The sequence below is a fragment of the Diabrotica virgifera genome, chromosome 3, assembly GCF_917563875.1.
Source record: "Diabrotica virgifera virgifera chromosome 3, PGI_DIABVI_V3a".
Taxonomy (NCBI): domain Eukaryota; kingdom Metazoa; phylum Arthropoda; class Insecta; order Coleoptera; family Chrysomelidae; genus Diabrotica; species Diabrotica virgifera.
Window position 1 is genome coordinate 189,221,704 of NC_065445.1, and position 19,846 is coordinate 189,241,549.

The 19,846-nt window shown below is 33.9% G+C and overlaps 1 protein-coding gene across 1 annotated transcript in view; it reads left to right on the plus strand.

Moving 5' to 3' along the window:
- LOC114329241 (glucose dehydrogenase [FAD, quinone]-like) overlaps positions 1-19,846 on the plus strand; it is a 133,963-nt gene that overhangs the window by 98,566 nt on the left and 15,551 nt on the right. Inside the window, exons 6-8 of the mRNA XM_028278287.2 lie at positions 2,823-3,071; positions 12,134-12,346; positions 18,237-18,626. Of these exons, the coding sequence (XP_028134088.1) occupies positions 2,823-3,071; positions 12,134-12,346; positions 18,237-18,626 (852 nt within the window). The remainder of the gene's footprint in view (positions 1-2,822; positions 3,072-12,133; positions 12,347-18,236; positions 18,627-19,846) is intronic.

Below are 19,846 nucleotides of genomic sequence, written 5' to 3' on the forward strand. Positions count from 1 at the left end.
GAAAATTATGCTGAGATGATGGCACTTCCTGAGTTAAAATGTTCTGCAAAAAAACTGAGTCTCCATTCGGATTTTCAGGTGGAGACTATTTCACGGGGATCACCATTATAGGTTAGAATGATCAGGATAACGTCTTGCAATCTTGGAACTCTTATACATACGAGTATGGAGTTGGCAAATGAGCTTCAAAGAATAAGAGTTCAAACTGCTTGCATTCAAGAGATAAAGTGAAAATTACAAAGGGCAAAAGAAATAGGTGAGTGATGCAAATTGTGAAATGTAGGGAAAAGTAACACTAGAAATGGAGTTGATGTAATTGTTGATAAAGAAGAAGTTATCAGACTGAGTGATAGAATACTGTCGATGAAATTTACGCTTGATAAAGAATTATTGAATGTGGTATGTGCGGGATGGGTGAGAATAAAAAAGGAGACATACTTAGAGATATTCCATCAGATTCATAATAGGAGTGCGGAGCAAGAGAGGATATGAAACAGTACATGGAGTACTAAGCTTTGGAACTATAAATGAAGCTGAAGATATGCTGGATTAGCAACAGCATAAGCTATTGGGATTGTTAGTTATATTTCAAAGAGAGATCTACTTATCATATACAAAAGTGGACCAAATCACTCGGAACAAATTATTTTATTTATATTTAAATCTTTTAGAAGTCATTTAATTTTAATGGTAGAAGATATTCAAAATGTAATCAAAATGTTATTACACCTTTTTAAGTTGCTAATGCCTGGTTGCACCAACAAATCTTAAGCTCCAGCTTAGCCCAAGTCAGCTTACAGATAGAACCGCTTTAAGTCTCAGTTACGTTGCACCATAATTTTCGATTCTATCTAAACAATCCACGTGGCAATCTATTGTGGCAAGCTGAAAATTGATCTAAGACTCAATGGTGCAAAGCTCATGTTTCGTAAGCTGAGCTTAAAGCGCGTCTTAAGCTTTAGATCTATTGGTGCAACCAGGCATAAGCTAACTAAAATTTCACTGTGGATGGTCTGATAAGACCGAAAACGTTCTGATGAAATTGTTATCCGTTTGGAAAATTTAAATTTTAATTAAAATTTGAAATATATACTATTTTACACTAGAATGGCCCATCACGGAAAGGTATCTATCTGGTCTACTGATTAAGTAAGTTACACTAGAAGTTTTTCACTTCATTCAGTTATAGTAGGGGAGGAAAGTATGCTAAATTTGCAGTTACTCGAGCGTTATGGGGACCTATTGGGTTGTGAAGAGTAGGTCCTAAAACCAAAAAAAGTTAAGTTAAATTTTCCATAAAGTGGGGGACTATAAATTTTTTAATACAATGTTCCATTCCCAACAATCGTTTTTTCCGATTATAGCACCACGAATCTGTCCCTAATTCGAAAAAATGTCTCGAATAAAAGTTGCTTAGTTTTACGTAGAGAATCCTAATCTACAATAAAAATTGGGGGCGCTTATTTAAGATTTTAAAGTAACCCCCAACACCACCTCCGTGGGGGGGTCGTGTTTGGTGCCATTCGATAGATTTTTCAAAAATATTGAATACGTTTATTTTGCAGTTTTTCGATCTGACGTTTATTTCGCAAAATATCGCGTGATTCGTATTTAAAATTTTAAATTTACCCCCACCTCTCTCCTGGGGGTCCTGTTTGGTATTATTCGATAGATTTTTGAAACATATTAAACACCTATTTTTTAGTTTTTCGTTCTGACGTTCATTTCGCAAAATATTCGCTTTTTTTGTGAAACTTTGTGACTCACCCATTTCCTTAGGCCCCGCTCAAATCGTCAGATTTTTTAAATATACACTGTTTTGCATGTACTTAACTTACCTTATCTTAATCTGACGATTTCGAGTTTTTCTAAGGATAGATTTTATTTCGGACCCCCTTAACGAACTCCCCTGTATTAAGATCCAATATATAGTAGGGCTACATTTACAGGTTACAAGGTTTCTCCCCTTGTGATAATCTGACGCGCTCGAGTAACTGCAAAAATCCCCGCTTGGGCTCCCCTACCATTGTTTAGGTTGTTCGAATGAAAAGCGCAAACATATTATTTGCCCATGCCGCTATGAGATAACGTAGAGACATTCGGATGCAAATTCGACGATTAAAGGGCAGCGAGGCATTACATATCAGGATTCTGACGGCGGAAGGTGTTAAAACGGCAGCCGGATGGGGACAGTAGGTATACGGGGAAGACTGTGTGTCCGACAAATGGAGTGCCCGTTTTCGTGCAAGCCGTGATAGCTTGGTTGATGATATTGATTAACCGAGACCTGACCAGACAAACACGATCCATTGCCAAGGTGGACGACCTAGTGAGAAGTGATCGGCTTGTCACAATATGATTTCCATGTATTTAATCCCCTGAAGAAACATCTCAAAAAGGAAGCGCTTCAACTCAGACGACGAACTGAAGGACGCTGTGACGGGACGCTGTGAGAGACTGGGTCTCGTCACAGCCACAGGAATTCTGGGAACAAGGAATCCTTCAGCTCGTTAATTAACGGGATCTTTGTACTCAGGTCAATGGTGAATGCTTTGAATAAAGACTCCATTTACACCCACAATGTCGTTTCGTACCTTTCCATTTGAACCACCTACACCCAGCCACTAGGATCAGTTATTTTTTTTTACAATCTATATTAAACTTTACTATAATTTCTTTCTCTTTTCCTCTTCTTCTCGTCTTATCTTTCTCAAAAAATTATGTTTTTACTATAATTTTTAATACAATTATAATTTCAATTTAAAATTTTGGAAAACCTGTTTATTCTCTTATCTTAATCGTCCTATTCGGTTTTATTTTAGGTACCATACGAAGAGGTTCAAGATGTTCAACAGCCAAAGCATTTCTCAGACCAGTACGAAACAGACCGAACCTTCACATAGCGATGCACGCACAAGTCACCAAAATCAAAATAAATCCGAAGACCAAAGAAGCCTTTGCGGTGAGAATGATCCGTAACAATAGACCTCAAACCATCCGTGCCAGGAGAGAGATAATTTTAAGCGCGGGAGCAATTGGCAGTCCTCAACTTCTGATGCTATCTGGTGTAGGTAAGATTTTTTGCTTTATGCACATGTCTACACATATTTTAGGTGCTTTTCTTTATTTCCTTTACCTCTTTTTTCCATCATTTTCTGGACTTTCTTAGTCGTATCTTACCAGCTGTTTCACCATCTTTGTGTTCTGATGGAACCTTTCTCTATACTATTTACTGATATTTTCCCTTTCTGTTGATAGATCATTTCTGTTGGTAGAAACTTTTGGTACAACTTACCTGAATAATACACATGCCTTCTTTTGTATTTGTAGTTACCTATATATGCTACAGTTCAAGTTGATTCTCAGTTAGAGTTGACTTTTCCTAGTTCGAGTCAACTCCAACTGAAACGAGCAGTAAAAGTTGATTTGAAAAATTTAAATCAACTTTTACTAGTTGAAGTTGACTCTTCCTAACCCTTGTTAGTAAAAGTAGATTATAAAATTTATACGAGTATAATCTCACGTGCATTTTTGATGAGTGTGCGTCTCTGTGTTTTAACCGTTTCAACTACTTATTAGTCCAGGCTGTAACGTCGCCCCCGTTAGGTAAATTATTCTGATTCGATTTTTTTGCACAAACTTACTCAAACAAATAAATCCTTATAACAAATATACAGTGTCAGGCGGTACCGCGGTCGAAAAATTGTTTAACCAATTTTTGTTAAACAAATTCACAAAAATAATTCTTATCTACTCTACCTCATATTATGTATAAGTTTTTATTGTGTGAAAATTGTAAATATATGTAGATAGCAGTACATGAAGGGTTTAAAGTGTGCCTGAAGTAATAATGTATTTTAAATGGGATTTACTTTTTCGCACGGTTTTTTAGCACACTTTCATATAATCAAATATCCTTAACTTTCGCCTTGTCATGGTCATGACATTATTATTATTATTATTATTATACATAAACAAGGGCAGAGGGACAAGTCCCTATTATGCCCAAAAACAAAGAAATTACATAAGTAACCTACGAGTAAATACAATAAAAAAAACAACAACAACAAAAAAAAAGATACAATTTGGGTTTACATAAAAAAATATTTTAACTATAATAGAAAACTGTCAAGTCTGTTTTTAAATGTGTTGGTAGAGGGGGCTGAGACAATGTTATCATCCAGGTTATTCCAAATATCGAAAACTCTATTTGGTAAAAAATTCTGTCTTGGTCTCGTACAAAAGTTCTCTTTTTTCAGTTTAAATTGGTGACCTCTAAGGCGTTCATCTTGATTGATTGTAAAAATTTCGTCGAGATTTCCGAAATTAAATTTTAATATTTTAAATGTGGTTATTAAGTCGCCGCGTTGTCGGCGAAGTCCAAAAGAAGTTAGGTGGGCCATACTGAGCCTTTCTTCATAGGAAGGTCTTCTCAGTCCCAATGGAATTCGAGTGGCTTTTCTTTGGACGTTTTCCAACAAAATTTTGTCTCGAACCAAATCAGGATACCACGTTGGGCCAGCATATTCAAGAATCGGTCTTATGTAAATAGTGTAAAGTTTACAGAATGACTGCATTGAAGCTCTCGAAAAACACCTCCGAATAAGATATAGTCTGGAGTTCGCACGTTTACAAATAGACTGAATATGGTCGGACCACGTTAGGCTGCTGTTTACAATAACACCGAGGTCGTTATACGAGAACACTGAATCTAATGGTTGTCCGTTAACGAAGTACGGCACAAGTGGATTGTTTTTACCAATTCTAAGCACTACACATTTTTCTGTGTTTAAGGGTAGTAACCATTGGGAACACCAAGTAAAAATAGAGTCCAAGTCTCTTTGGAGGGCTAACTGGTTTGTGATAGGATTGGCATATATTTTTGTGTCATCAGCATATAACGATATTTTACTTGAAACATAGGAAGGAACATCGCTGGTATAAACCGTAAAAAGCAGAGGTCCAAGGACAGAACCCTGCGGCACTCCACTTTCCACTAACCTGTCCTGTGAGAAAGATTCGCCAACTCTAACTTTGTAATGTCGATCTGTCAGGAAATCATCAATCCAACATAATAAAGTACCGCGAACTCCGAAATGTTCTAGCTTATGTAGAAGTCTGCGCTTAGGAACACGGTCAAAGGCTTTAGAGAAATCTAGATAAACAACGTCGACCGGCTGTGAACTGTTAATAGATGACGTCCAGTCGTTAACACAATGTAGGAGATTGGTTAGAGTAGAGCGACCAGAAACAAATCCATGTTGTTGTGTTGGAATAACATTTTCTTGGAGAAGGAATTTAGTCATCTCCTCGGAAATAATGGCTTCCATGACTTTGCTAACTACTGGTAGTAAGCTAATCGGACGATAATTGTTGGGATCGAGTTTGTTGCCTTTTTTAAAAATAGGAGTGACCGATGCTAATTTCCAATTAGGGGGTAAGGAATTCTGGATAAAAGAAGTCTGCATAATTAACGTTAAAGGTATTGCAAGTGTATCTGCGCATCTTTTTAATAGTTTTGGTGTTAAACCATCTAAACCAGGTGAAGCGGATGTGCGAAGTTTCATTAAGTGTTGTTTGACATGATCCACTGTAAATTCGACTTGCCGTAAGGATGCACCGACACGGTTACACCTAATAGGAGGTAGATTACCATCATTCGATTCTTTAGTAAAAACCTGTGAAAATGCTAAAGATAGAGTTTCAGAAGAATCTTTGTCAGAAGAGCATAAAGTCTGATTAGGTTTTTGAAGTAGAGGAATGGAAACTTTAGACGTCAATGAGGACCTTATGTATTTGTAGACTTTTTTCATATTACCACTGTCAATAACACTTGTTTCAAAATTTTGTCTTTAAGTTTTTAGAAAAGTTTGTAAGGTATTTGAAAATCTGCGGTGGTTTTGAAAATCAGTGAGAAGCCCGGTCTGTTTAAATTTCCGCCAGAGATGTCGTTTGTGATTAATTTGGTTTATTGCTGTTCGATTTATCCAGGGTTTAAGATTGTTTTTATAAATATTACGGAAGGTAGTGTTTGTAGAAATTATATTGTGGACGGCATCGAGAAATGCAGTCCACATTAATGAAGGGTCGTTTAAGTCAGCAAAAAATAATTGCCAGTTGATTTGAGATAGTTTAGTGTCGATTTCAGAAAAGTTGGTAATAGTATATGTTACAGTATTATTTTTGCTGGGTAGTATTTGGTTGAATTGAATGTGAGCTGTTATAACTGCATGATCTGACTTTCCTAAAGGAGAACTGATTTCAAGAGATGAAATTAGCTCTTCGTCGTTAATTAGCACTAGATCTAAAATAGAAGGTTGGTTATTAATTCTAAATCGGGTAGGTTCTGTGATGAGTTGTATCAGGTTCGAATTTACGACAAAGTTTTTAAACAAATTATGAGCGTTTTCGGCGTCAGATAATGCAGTTATTGGCCAGGTGATCTCTGGGAAATTAAAATCTCCAGTAATGATAAGATTATCAAAAGATGATAGTTCGTCAAGTTTAGTAAGCAAAACATTATCGTGAGCAAGTATTGTCAAAGGTGGGCGATATATACAGTCTAAATTAAGGCAAAATGGATTTTTAGTAATAGATAAGTGAATAGCATCTATTCCAGGAATATCTAATGGCTTAATGTCAATTTTGAAAGTTGTGGTAATAATATTAGATAAATAAATGCATACACCACCACCCACACGAATTTCTCTGTCTTTACGATATATTGTATATCCATTTATGTTAACACATGAGTCAGGAATTGAAGGTTTAAGCCAGGTTTCGGCAATACAAATAATGTGTGGTTGAAGAAGTTGCACTGTGCATACAAATTCGTCAAATTTAGCGGAAAGTGAATCTAAATTGGTATATAGAAATAGCCAGTCATTAAATTTGTTGGTTATATATATACAGGGTGCTTCATCTTATTCGCCTCGGTCTCTGTACGGAAAACCACTTGATATTTTAAAAAAATTTCTTCACAGAAATATACAGGCTCTTTAATACTACAACCTAAAAATAATGTGAATTATGCAGGGTGTTCCAAAAAAGAGTGGTATATCAAAGTTATATTTTTTCTTATGGAATGCCCTATATCTGATAACATTATTAAATTGACCTTAAAAAATAAGCTATACTTTCATAAGGGTTCCCTATACCTAAATACAGGGTGTTTTGATTTATTTCGATTTTTATAAAAATGTAAGGTTTTAGAAAAAAATAAATATCTACGAATCTAAGAAGCAGTAACAAATTCTTTCTTGGATCTTAATAATAGACTATTTAGCATACTTAAACAGATGCTTATTGCAACAAAATTTCTTACAGGGTGGTCAAAATATGAGATTATTCTATTAACAAATTCAAGCTGTAATAACTTACTTATTTTAAATGGAACACCCTGTATCTTACTAGTCTATCGCGTAGAAAATTTAATTGGCTTTCAATTTGTATTAGGGTTTCCTATACCTATCTTTTTACAGCGTGGTCAAAATATTAGATTGCTCTATTAACAAATTCAAGCTGTAATAACTCACTTATTTTAAATAGAACACCCTATATCTTACTAGTCTATCGCGCAGAAAATATACTTAGCTTTCAATTCTTATTAGGGTTTCCTATACCTATCTTTTTACAGGGTGGTCAAAATATTAGATTGTTCTATTAACAAATTCAAGCTGTAATAACTTACTTATTTTAAATGGAACACCCTGTATCATACTAGTCTATCGCGTAGAAAATTTACTTAGCTTTCAATTCTTATTAGGGTTTCCTATACCTATCTTTTTACAGGGTGGTCAAAATATTAGATTGTTCTATTAACAAATTCAAGCTGTAATAACTTACTTATTTTAAATGGAACACACTGTATCTTACTAGTCTATCGCGTAGAAAATTTACTTAGCTTTCAATTCTTATTAGGGTTTCCTATACCTATCTCCCTTCATTTTTTAAATATTTAAAGATTTCCTAATTTGTAAGCTTTAAAAATTAGAATTAAGTACCTATGTCGTGTTTATGTACAACACATCACCAACACCGGCAATATACTTAGACAAGATACTGTCATTAATAAAATTTTCATTGTTATCATGTAATCACACAGAGTGTTGTATTATTTTAGTTGATTTTGGCCTACATGTGACATTGAATAATATGTTTATATTAAACTGCATACCCTATATTAGATGCCGTATTCTGGAAGATATTTAAATTATATTTCATTCCGTATAAATATTTTCCATATCTTAACCCAACGGTTATTAAGTAAATTTAAGAACTTTGAAAAATCAAACTTTTTGTTTGAATCTTTGAATCGCAATTACAAACAATTAAATGTAATGGCTACTTTGACGAAAACGAGCCTATTGTACAAAAATATGTAAAAATGGGTATTTACAGAATAACATGGAATTTATATTTACAGAATAACATGTGTATTGAGAATATTTACATGGAATTGTAGAGATTTTAAATATCTTCCATTATAAAGAATAGAATATCGAGTTTGTCATTTAAAATAAGAACACTCTGTGTGATTAAATGATAATAATGTAAATTTTATTAATGAAACTATCTGATATTTAAGTATATTGGCGGTGTTGATGATGTGTTGTACATAACCACGACATAGGTATTTAATTCTAATTTTTAAAGTTTACAAATTAGGAAATCTTTAAATATTTAAAAAATGAAGGGAGATAGGTATAGGAAACCCTAATAAGAATTAAAAGCTAAGTAAATTTTATACGCAATAGACTAATAAGATACAGGGTGTTCTATTTAAAATAAGTAAGTTATTACAGCTTGAATTTGTTAATAGAACAATCTAATATTTTGACCACCCTGTAAAAAATAGGTATAGGAAACCCTAATACAAATTGAAAGCTAAGTAAATTTTCTACGCGATAGAGTAGTAAGATACAGGGTGTTCCATTTAAAATAAGTAAGTTATTACAGCTTGAATTTGTTGATAGAACAATCTCATATTTTGACCACCCTATAAGAAATTTTGTTACAATAAGCATCTGTTTAAGTATGCTAAATAGTCTGTTATTAAGATCCAAGAAATAATTTGTTACTGCTTCTTAGATTCGTAAATATTTATTTTTTTCTAAAACCTTACATTTTTATAAAAATCTAAATAAATCAAAACACCCTGTATTTAGGTATAGGGAACCCTTATGAAAGTATAGCTTATTTTTTAAGGTTAATCCAATAATGTCATCAGATATAGGGCATTCCATAAGAAAAAATATAACTTTGATATACCACTCTTTCTTGGAGCACCCTGTATAATTCACATAATTTTTAGATTGTAGTATTAAAGGCCGTGTATATTTCTGTGAAGAAATTTTTTTAAAATATCAAGTGGTTTTCCGTACAGAGACCGAGGCGAATAAGATGAACCACCCTGTATAACATGTGATATATATATAACATGTTATATATATATATATATATATATATATATATATATATATATATATATATATATATATATATATATATATATATATATATATATATATAATAACCAGTCATACAAATAAACATGTGAGCAATAAATTACAAAAAAAGTTTTGACAGTTTTGTGGTTTGACAGAAGTTTGAATTCTAAAAGTTCTAAAAGTTTGAGTTATAAAAAATTGTAAAATAGGAATGTATTCCAGTGACGAAGAGTTGCAGTTTTTTTATTTGTTTTTTAGTAGATAAAATATTGTATGAAACTGTGCGTGAAGTACTTTTTGCGCACTTAGGCGATGTATAGCACTCGGCCCGCTCGTGCTCTAAACATCGCGTGCGTGCGCAAAAAGCATACTTCACGAACTGTTTTATAAATAACTAAGTATTTCACTCCGGACAAATTTTTTTAGATCATTTTGGTCATTCGAAGCAAAAAAGGTCTCTTGTAATTTTTCTCTAAAATCGATATTTTTCGAGTTATACGCGATTTAAAATTTGAAAAATGCGAAATGACCATTTTTAAGGCTTAATAACTCGATTAAAAACTATTATTAAAAAAGTCAGAAAGTCACCTAATCAAAGTTTAAAGCCCCCCCCCCCCTACTACAAGATCCTGAAGAAATTTTTGTCATTATTTTATTACTAAGCTGTTATTTTTAATTATCAACAATGAGCGCTAAAAGCGTATTGAGGCAGCCGTCAATGTGAGTGCGAGTAAGATCCTCCATTCTGACCGTCCTATGGTGCATCTCAGTCGCACTTACATTGACAGCCACCTCAATACGCTCCTAGCGCTCATTGTTAATAATTAAAAATAACAGCTTAGTAATACAATAATGACAAATATTTCTTCAGTACCTTGTAGGGGGGTCGTTAAAAAAAGCACTAAAATCGCCTAAACCTTTAACTTTTTTAAAGTAAGACGGATCGTTATGAAACCTTTTGCAATCGATTCGGGAGAACTTTAGGAAAAAATTTTACCTATTGGCATGAGGGTCAATTGAAAATTGCATTGTTGTAGGCGGAAAATGCATTTTCCAAAGTGCATCTCAAAGTGTTCAAAAAATAAAAACTCACAATTCAAATACTAATCATGGAAATGAGTTCAATTTCATATCCGGGGGGTTTTTGAGGTCGCTAAACATGAATGTCTGGTCAGCGAAACTGTAAAAGGTACCTGGTGGCCGGTATTCCGGTAATCACGTCGTCTCCTGCAGTTTTATGGAAATTCATTATGAAAATCATTGAAACTTGTTATCCAGAGGTTTTTGAGGTCGCTGAACACGAATATTGCTGCGGCGATGCTGTACGAGATACCTTGTGCCCGGCATGTACGTCATCTCCTGGAGCTTTATGAAAATTCGTTACGAAAATAGTTGAAATTTATTATATCGGGATTTTTGAGGTTGCTGGGCACGAATATCGGGTCGGCGAAGCTGTAAGAAGTACCTGGTGCCCTGTATCTACGTCATCTCGTGAAGTTTTATAGAAATTCGTTACGAAAATAGTTGAAATTTATTATCTCGGGGTTTTTGAGGTCGCTGGACAAGAATATTGCATCATAATTATGATATTAAATATGTTTAACCCGATAGACAAACCCGAACGATAACCCGAAACAAAAAAGATTGGGAAAACATTAAACGGACCTATACAAAAACAACAACAAGGCAGATTCAGAGGATGAGGATATAAGAGATAACAAAGATGAAGAGGAATGCGCACCTACTTATCAGGAATTCATGGAGGTATTAAAACAACTAAAAGTAAACAAAACGCCGGGGCCAGATGAAATCAACAACGAACTGATCGTCAAGGGAGGAGAGGAGCTGACGAAGCGAATGCACAAGTTAATGGTTACAATTTGGAATGACGAAAGCATGCCCATAGAAGGAAAAAACGGTCATATCGCACCAATCTTTAAGAAAGGAGATCCAACTAAGTGCTGCAACTACAGAACAATTATGCTACTAAATACAACGTATAAGATATTGACCACAATTTTAAGAAACCGACTAAATCAGTACACAGAAAAAATTATAGGACCATACCAACAGGGCTTTAGAAAAGGAAGATCAACAAAGATGCAATACACGTACTAACACAAACAATTGATAAAAGCTATGAACATGACATAGAATTACACATACTATTCATCGACTTTCAACAGGCCTTCGACAGCATATACAGACAACAATTATTAAAGGAAATGAAAAAATGGAGTTACCGGCAAAATTAATAAGACTAGCTAGAATGACAATGAAAGACTCAACAGCAAAAGTTAAAACAAATGAGGGAGATACAATCGACATCAAAATAGAACTTGGGGTAAGACAAGGAGACAGTCTGTAAACGACACTATTTAATATCGCTCTAGAAGGAGTAATTAGGGACACAGGGCTAAAAAAGACAATTATTCAAAGCTCAACACAGATCATAGGATATGCAGATGACCTGGGACTGATAGCACGAGATAAAAAATACTAGAAGAGGCAATTTCCGCCTACAACAACGCAATTTTCATTTGTCGCTCATACCAATAGGTCAACTTTTTTCCTGAAGCTCTCCCGAATCGAACCCAAAAGTATTCATAACGATACGTCTTACTTTAAAAAAGTTAGAGGTATAATGCTTTATTTCCTCGCTTAATAATTATAATTTATTTTAGGTCCCAAGGAACATTTGGAATCATTCAAGATACCAGTTCTGAGTGATTTGAAAGTTGGACACAATCTACAAGACCATGTAGGCTTGGGTGGGTTTACTTTTACAATCGACGATCCTATCAGTTTTACCAAGAAACGTTACCAAACGTGGCAGGTTGCCTTGGAGTATATCATGAATGAGAAAGGCCCCATGACATCAATTGGAGGAGTTGAAGGTAATTAATGTTTGAGGCTGACATACGTTGCATACATCAGTGATGTGTAATAAATATGAGAGAAAAAATGATCAGAAAACAAAGAAGAGGTAATAGTAGGGGAGGAAAGTATGCTAAATGTGCAGTCACTCGAGCGCTTTGTGGACCTATTGGGTTGTGAAGAGTAGGTTCTAAAACCAAAAAAAAAGTTAAGTAAAGTTTTCCATTTTAGTGGGGACTTCCATTTTTAATTTAATTTAAAAAGTTACTTATTTTTACGTAAGGAATCCGAATCTGCAATAAAAAAATGGGGGCTCCTATTTAAAATTTTAAAGTAACCCCCCACCCCACATCCGTGGGGGGTCGTGTTTGGTGCCATTCGATAAATTTTTAAATCATATTGAATAAGTGTATTTTTCAGTTTTTCGATCTGATGTTCATATCGCGAAATATCGCGGGATTCGTATCCAAAATTTTAAATTTACCCCCCACCCCTCTCCGTGGGCAGTCGTGTTTGGTATCATTCGATAGATTTTTGACAAATATTGAGTACGTATTTTTTAGTTTTTATATCTATCGTTCATTTCGCGAAATATTCGCTTTTTTCTTGTGAAACTTTGTGACTCACCCATTTTCTTACGCATCTCCCAAATCGTCAGATTTTTGAAATACACTGTTTTGCATGTACTTAACTTACCTTATCTTAATCTGACAATTTCGAGTTTTTCTAAGGATAGATTTTTTTTTCGGCCCCCCCTTAACGAACTCCCCTGTGTTTAGAGCCAATATATGGTAGAGGTACATCTTCAGGATACCAGGGTTCTCCCCATATGATAATCTGACGCGCTCGAGTTACTGCAAAAATCCCCGCTTGGGCTTCCCTAGCATAAGCAAAAATTTTGAGGAAGGGAATAAAATTTCAGATGCGTCGTATTCTTAAAGAAATTGTTTAATCCTTTTTCTTCTTCTTCTTCCTTCTTGTATGTAGGCTTTAAAACCTGTTTCTTCTTCAACATTAGCCTTATAAATTGTTTAAATTATCGCACCATCTTTTTTTTGGTGTGCCAATACTTCTTCGTCCATTTGGTGACTTGTCTCGTGCTATTCGTACTGTCCTATTCTCTGCCATTCTACTAATGTGTTCGTTCCACTCCTGTTCTGTTCCTGCTATGTCTTCTACATTGCATGCTCTTCTTATGTTTTCGCTTCTCTCCCTATATAACAGACTTTTCCGAGATATTCGTCGAAGTATTTTCATCTCTGTTGTTTCTAGTAGTCGTCTCGTTTTAGATGTGTCAGGTCTTGTCTCCGCCGTGTATGTCAATATATGTCTAATTGCTGCTTAATAGATTCTTGCTTTTGTGTCTTGCCTTAGGTGTTTGTTCTTCCAGATTGTGTCATTAAGAGATCCCGCCGGTTTACTTGCTTTTAAGCTTTGTTGTACTTCTTCTTCAACCTTTAAGTTTGAATCCTAAAGTCAAATTAAACATTGCCAAATGTAATTTAATTATATCCAATTCATGGTAAGTTAGTAGATACTCTATACTAATTGGAAAATACACTTGTGTTTGTCGTAGAGTGTAATATAATTGGTCTATATATCTCTCGTTAATTTTGCATTGTAAATTCTTAATTCAGAATAATTCGAAATACTGGTTGTCTACCTTTATGTATATATTTATAATGTAACTATTTATTAAACCGAAGGCTTCCTTTGTCAACCATAACCCTATTAAGCTTTTAACGCAACATTTATTCTTATACTCATCATTTGTTTTTATAACTGTACCATAGTTTTCGTTGTTTTCTGGAAATATGTATTACAAAAGTAGTGATTTGTTTTAAAGCCAATATACACCAGGGAAATAAGGCAAAAATATACCATGTTCGGGGCACTTGAGCAGCCAGGTTGCAAATGGTTTTTTTGGGTACTATATACCTAATACATTATAAATACAAAAATGCCCGTCACAGTTTGGACGAGAAATTTAATTATTAACAAATAAGGGTCAAAAATGGAAGTTTTTTCGTTTAAATCGCTACAGGTAAAAATATGGTAATTAAACATCTTATTTATAATATTTTTCTTTTAGTAGATGAGCCAAGGTTTAAAATAGCGCTTTTTGAATTTTGGTCCGATCATTTGTTGCTTTGGATATTGCAAAACAAAACTAAAATTTCGAAAATAAAAAATTTGCTATAACTTTTGCGAAAATGAATTTCAGACTTTCATATTGCATGAAAAGTTGAGTCAAACAGTCCACACAATGCACAAAACATTTTAGGACAATTCGTCAATTGTTTTAAATTTTATTCAATTTGTTTATCGCAAAGAGCTTTTTTTTTCGCAATGTTATTGTTCAGAAAATAATAATTATATAGCAATTCTGTGAAAACGGCGTGAAAGTAAAATAGTCATATTTTCAACGTATTTAAAAAAATCATTAAAAAGTCATTTTTATCACTCGGAAAACATTTTACTAAAATAGAGTCGTTTTTGGCTTATAAACAATTTGAATAACTTTGTTAATATTGACTGTAGGCTAAAACTACAATGGGATTTGAAAAACTGGTATTTTTATACGAATTTTCAAATAAAAATTTTTCGCCTAGGTTAATTACTGTCAAAGTTAGCTACTTTTTTTTATTTAATTTAGCTACTTTGTTTATAACAATTAAGCACTAACTAGAGCTATTTTGAAGTTGAAGATATATAGTTTATATGTAAAAGTTTGAGTAAACTTTGAACCACAACAGAGTGGTTAATAAAGTTTTAAAAATGGCGTCCGAACGGAATTAATTCGTGGTCGGTGGAGAGGAATTATTAAAATCCGTGCACTGAAAAACTGAAACTGATTCTGCAAACATATGCTGCGATTTATATCGCCGGAGATTGTTAATGGATTTTGATCATAATTTTTTTAATTTGTATGTACTCGTAGTCTTATAGAGTACGTTATGTACACACATCCCCACCTAACATTACAAAATGTTAGGGGGAACTCCCCTTATCACTCAGGGATATGAAAAGTAGATTACGACCGATTCTAAGACCTACCGAATACACATATTATATAATTACATAAAAATCGGTCAAGCGGTCTCGGAGGAGTATGGAAAGTAACACTATGACAGGAGAATTTTATAGATGTAAATATATAGATGGCTGTTAACAAATAGGGGTTGGTGATAAAAGAGTGAAAATTAAGGGTTGTATGTATTTTTTATTTCTACATCATATAAAATTAAGGTAGATAATTTTGTCCAAAAAAATTTAAAAAAAATGTCAGGGGTGCAACCCCCCTTATAACTTATGGGTATAAAAAATAGATTAAAACCTCTTCTCCTCCTATAGGATATACGTTTAAAATTTCATAAAAATCGGCAAAGCCGTTTCGGAGTAGTATGGTAACTAACACTGTTACAGAAGAATTTGATGTATAGGTATAAAAGTAACTGCGAATTAAATAATAAAAGTGGCTAACTTTGAGCCGAATTAACCTAGGCAAAAAGTTTTTTCTGAAAATTCGTGTAAAAATACCAGCTTTTTAAATCCTAAAGTATATTTACTCTATTAGGTCTGGATCCCGCGTATGAAAAAAAAGTTGATTAATAGCAAGCTGAAAACTTGTTAACAGCTTAAGGGTGTCTAGTCGGATAAACTTTGATATATGGGAACACTGGAGCAGGGGCAGTTTTAGTTGTGGAACAGGTTAAAAATTTGAAACGGTCACACCACGAAAACGGCACATTTATTTTGTCCGACAGAACAGACTTAAACTCTCTGAACAGAGATTAAACTCTCATGCCAAAATCAGACTGCTATTTATCACCTGTCATAAATCCTATCGTTTGACATATTCTACATGTTCCACTCATTAAAACGCCCATTTGGTGATAAATAGCAGTCTAATTTTTGCATGAGAGTTTATTCTCTGTTCGGAGAGTTTAAGTCTGTTCTGTCGGACAAAATAAATGTGCCGTTTTCGTGGTGTGACCGTTCCAAATTTTTAACCTGTTCCACAATAAAAACTTCCCCTGTTCCAGTGTTCCCATATATCAAAGTTTATCTGACTAGACACCCTTACTATTAACAAATTTTCAGCTTGCTATTAATCAACTTTATATGACTATTTTACTTTCACGCCGTTTTCACAGAATTGCTATATAATTATTATTTTCTGAACAATAACATTGCGAAAAAAAAAGCTCTTTGCGATAAACAAATTGAATAAAATTTAAAACAATTGACGAATTGTCCTAAAATGTTTTGTGCATTGTGTGGACTGTTTGACTCAACTTTTCATGCAATATGAAAGTCTGAAATTCATTTTCGCAAAAGTTATAGCAAATTTTTTATTTTCGAAATTTTAGTTTTGTTTTGCAATATCCAAAGCAACAAATGATCGGACCAAAATTCAAAAAGCGCTATTTTAAACCTTGGCTCATCTACTAAAAGAAAAATATTATAAATAAGATATTTAATTACCATATTTTTACCTGTAGCGATTTAAATGAAAAAACTGCCATTTTTGACCCGTATTTGTTAATAACTAAGTTTCTCGTCCGAACTGTGATGGGCATTTTTGTATTTATAATGTATTAGGTATATACAGGGTGTCCAGAAACTCTACCGACAAACGAAGACAGGAGATTCCTCAGATAATTTTAAGACAATTTAAGCCAATTTACCTAGTCCGAAAATGCTTCCTAAGGGAACTAGAGCTCTTTGAAGATGGCGCCATGTAATTAGTTTTTCTTAAATACCTCCAGAACGCTTCTATCTAGAAAAACGAAAATTTGTATACATATTTACTTTCCAGAAATGAATCGATTCCATATATTGCGAATTTCTAGTACCAGTCATAGGCGTCCGTTATGGGTAGGGCAACTGTTATTTTATCGCATAACTTTTTTGTCTTCAATTTTTAAGCATTTTTGATACTGGATTATTAAATTGTGAGATATTCTAGTACTAAAAGGTACTCTTACTTTAAGTCGGTAGGACACACTGTTTTCTAGAAAAATTGATTTGAAAGTTTTTAGTTTTGGGAATTTGAAAAAGAAATTGAAAAAAATTAAAAAAAAACGATGTATTTTATCAACTTAAAGCAAGAGTAACTTTTAGTACTCGAATATCTCATAATTGAATACTCTAGTGCCAAAAATACTTAAAAATTAAAGACAATAAAGTTATGCTATAAAATAACTGTTGACCTACCCAAAACGGACGCCTATGACCGTTTCTAGAAATTCGCCATTAATGGAATCGATTAATCTCTGGAAAATAAATAAATGTACCAGTTTTTATCTTTCTAAATAGTTTTTTTTTAATTTTTTTTTTTTAATTCAAAGAACGAAAAATTTTCAAATCGATTTTTCTAGAAAACAGTGTATTCTATCGACTTAAAGTAAGAGTACCTTTTAGTACTAGAATACCTCACAATTTAATAATTCAGAGTCAAAAATGCTTAAAAATTAAATACAAAAAAGTTAGGCGATCAAATAACCATTGCCCTACCCAAAACGGACGCCTATGACCAGTACTAGAAATTCGAAATAGATGGAATCGATTCATTTCTGGAAAGTAAATACGCATACCTATTTTCGTTTATCTAAATAGAAGCGTTCTGGAGGTATTTAAGAAAAACTAATTACATGACGCCATCTTCAAAGAGTTCTAGCTGTTAGGAAGCATTTTCGGAATAGGTGAATTGGGTTACATTGTCTTAAAATTATCTGAGGAATCTCCTGTCTTCGTTTGTCGGTAAAGTTTCTGGACACCCTGTAGTAGCCAAAAAATGCATTTGCAACCTGGCTGCTCAAGTGTCCCGACAAAAACCTTATTTCCCTGGAGTAATAGGCCATCAATATAATGTTATTAAATATTGTTTTTACACTTTTGTTGCAGGTCTGGCATTTGTGAATACAAAATACGCGCCCAAATCGGGGCTATGGCCAGATATCCAATTCCACTTTGCTCCAAGTAGTGTAAACTCAGATCCAGATCAAGTACGAAAAATCACAGGATTACGGGATAGCGTTTATAACACAGTCTACAAACCTCTCAGAGACACCGATACCTGGACCATTTTACCGCTTCTTCTTAGACCAAGAAGTACTGGATGGATACGGCTGAAATCCATAGACCCCATGGTGTATCCTGATATCAATCCCAATTATTTCACTCATAAGGAAGATATTGCTACTCTGACTGAAGGAATAAGAATTGCGTTGAATGTTTCAGCTTCTCAAGCTTTCCAAAGGTTTAACTCCAAGCCACACAAAATCCCTTTTCCTGGTTAGTATCTAAAAATTGTGTTACCAAGAAGACTTTTGGGAAACTTACTTTAAGTTAACTCTCTTCTTCTTAGTTTAGGGGAGCTACGTTAATCTATGACACTTATTCATAAGACATTGTGCGAAACCCTGTTTTTCCATTGAACTCAAGTCCTGTGGCCTCACAACAGCTTCCTCGTTGGTAATTTAACGATCTCTTCTAGTTCAGTTCTCAGTTGACCAGTGAATTTCCGCTTCATATCTAGTGATGTGAGTCGAGAATATTTCCAAGCGAATATTCGTGAACATTGGAAAGTTTCCAAGAATATTCGCCTATAAAAAATGGAAATATTCTCCTGACCGCGAATATTCCCGGAAACTTTCAATAGAAAATTCTCGAGAATATTTCCGAGAACTTTCCATAATATTTCCGAGCACTTTCCATAATATTTCCGAAAACTTTTGAGAATATATCCAAGAGCCTTTTGGACATAAGAGTCAGTGACGTAATTTGAATTTACATGGAAGTAGTGCTATTCAATTCACACGGCCGGCGAACATCTACCACTACCAAGTACAAAAGGAACATTAACCTTCATTATTTTTATCCTAAAAATGCCTAAAGCTATATAGTCCTGTCGCCAGGGGGGGTACAACGGCCTCGTTAATTCAGATGGACTTACCCAAGTTTTTTTTATGTATTTTGACCCGTAGAACACGAATTTTTTGGGTAACAGTTGATCCGGATGTCGATAAGATTGTTATAGACCAAGAACTTGAGGAATCAAATAACAGCGATTTTTGGCAAAACAAAACAATATTTTGTATTTTTTGGGTCATTTTAAGCAAAAAATATTTCTACAAGTTTTTTAGTAGGATGCACAGTTTTCGAGATAAACGCGGTTGAACTTTGAAAAAATCGAAAAACTGCAATTTTTAAACCCGAATAACTTTTGATTAAAAAATAAAATAGCAATTCTGCTTAGCGCCTTTGAAAGTTCAAGTCAAATTATGTCGGTTTTGATTATTTGCATTGCTAAAAATTTATTGTGTTATTGTTAAACAAAGCTACAAACAACTAGTGCGTGAGTGATGTTTCTATGATTTCTCATGTAAAATCGAACGAGTAGGTAGAATAGGTACTAGTGCAATCAAGACTATTTCTACGTTACATGCGTTAAAACGCATGTAAAAGCACGGGAAACCCTACGTGTTTATAGCTTTGTTAAACAATAAAAAAAT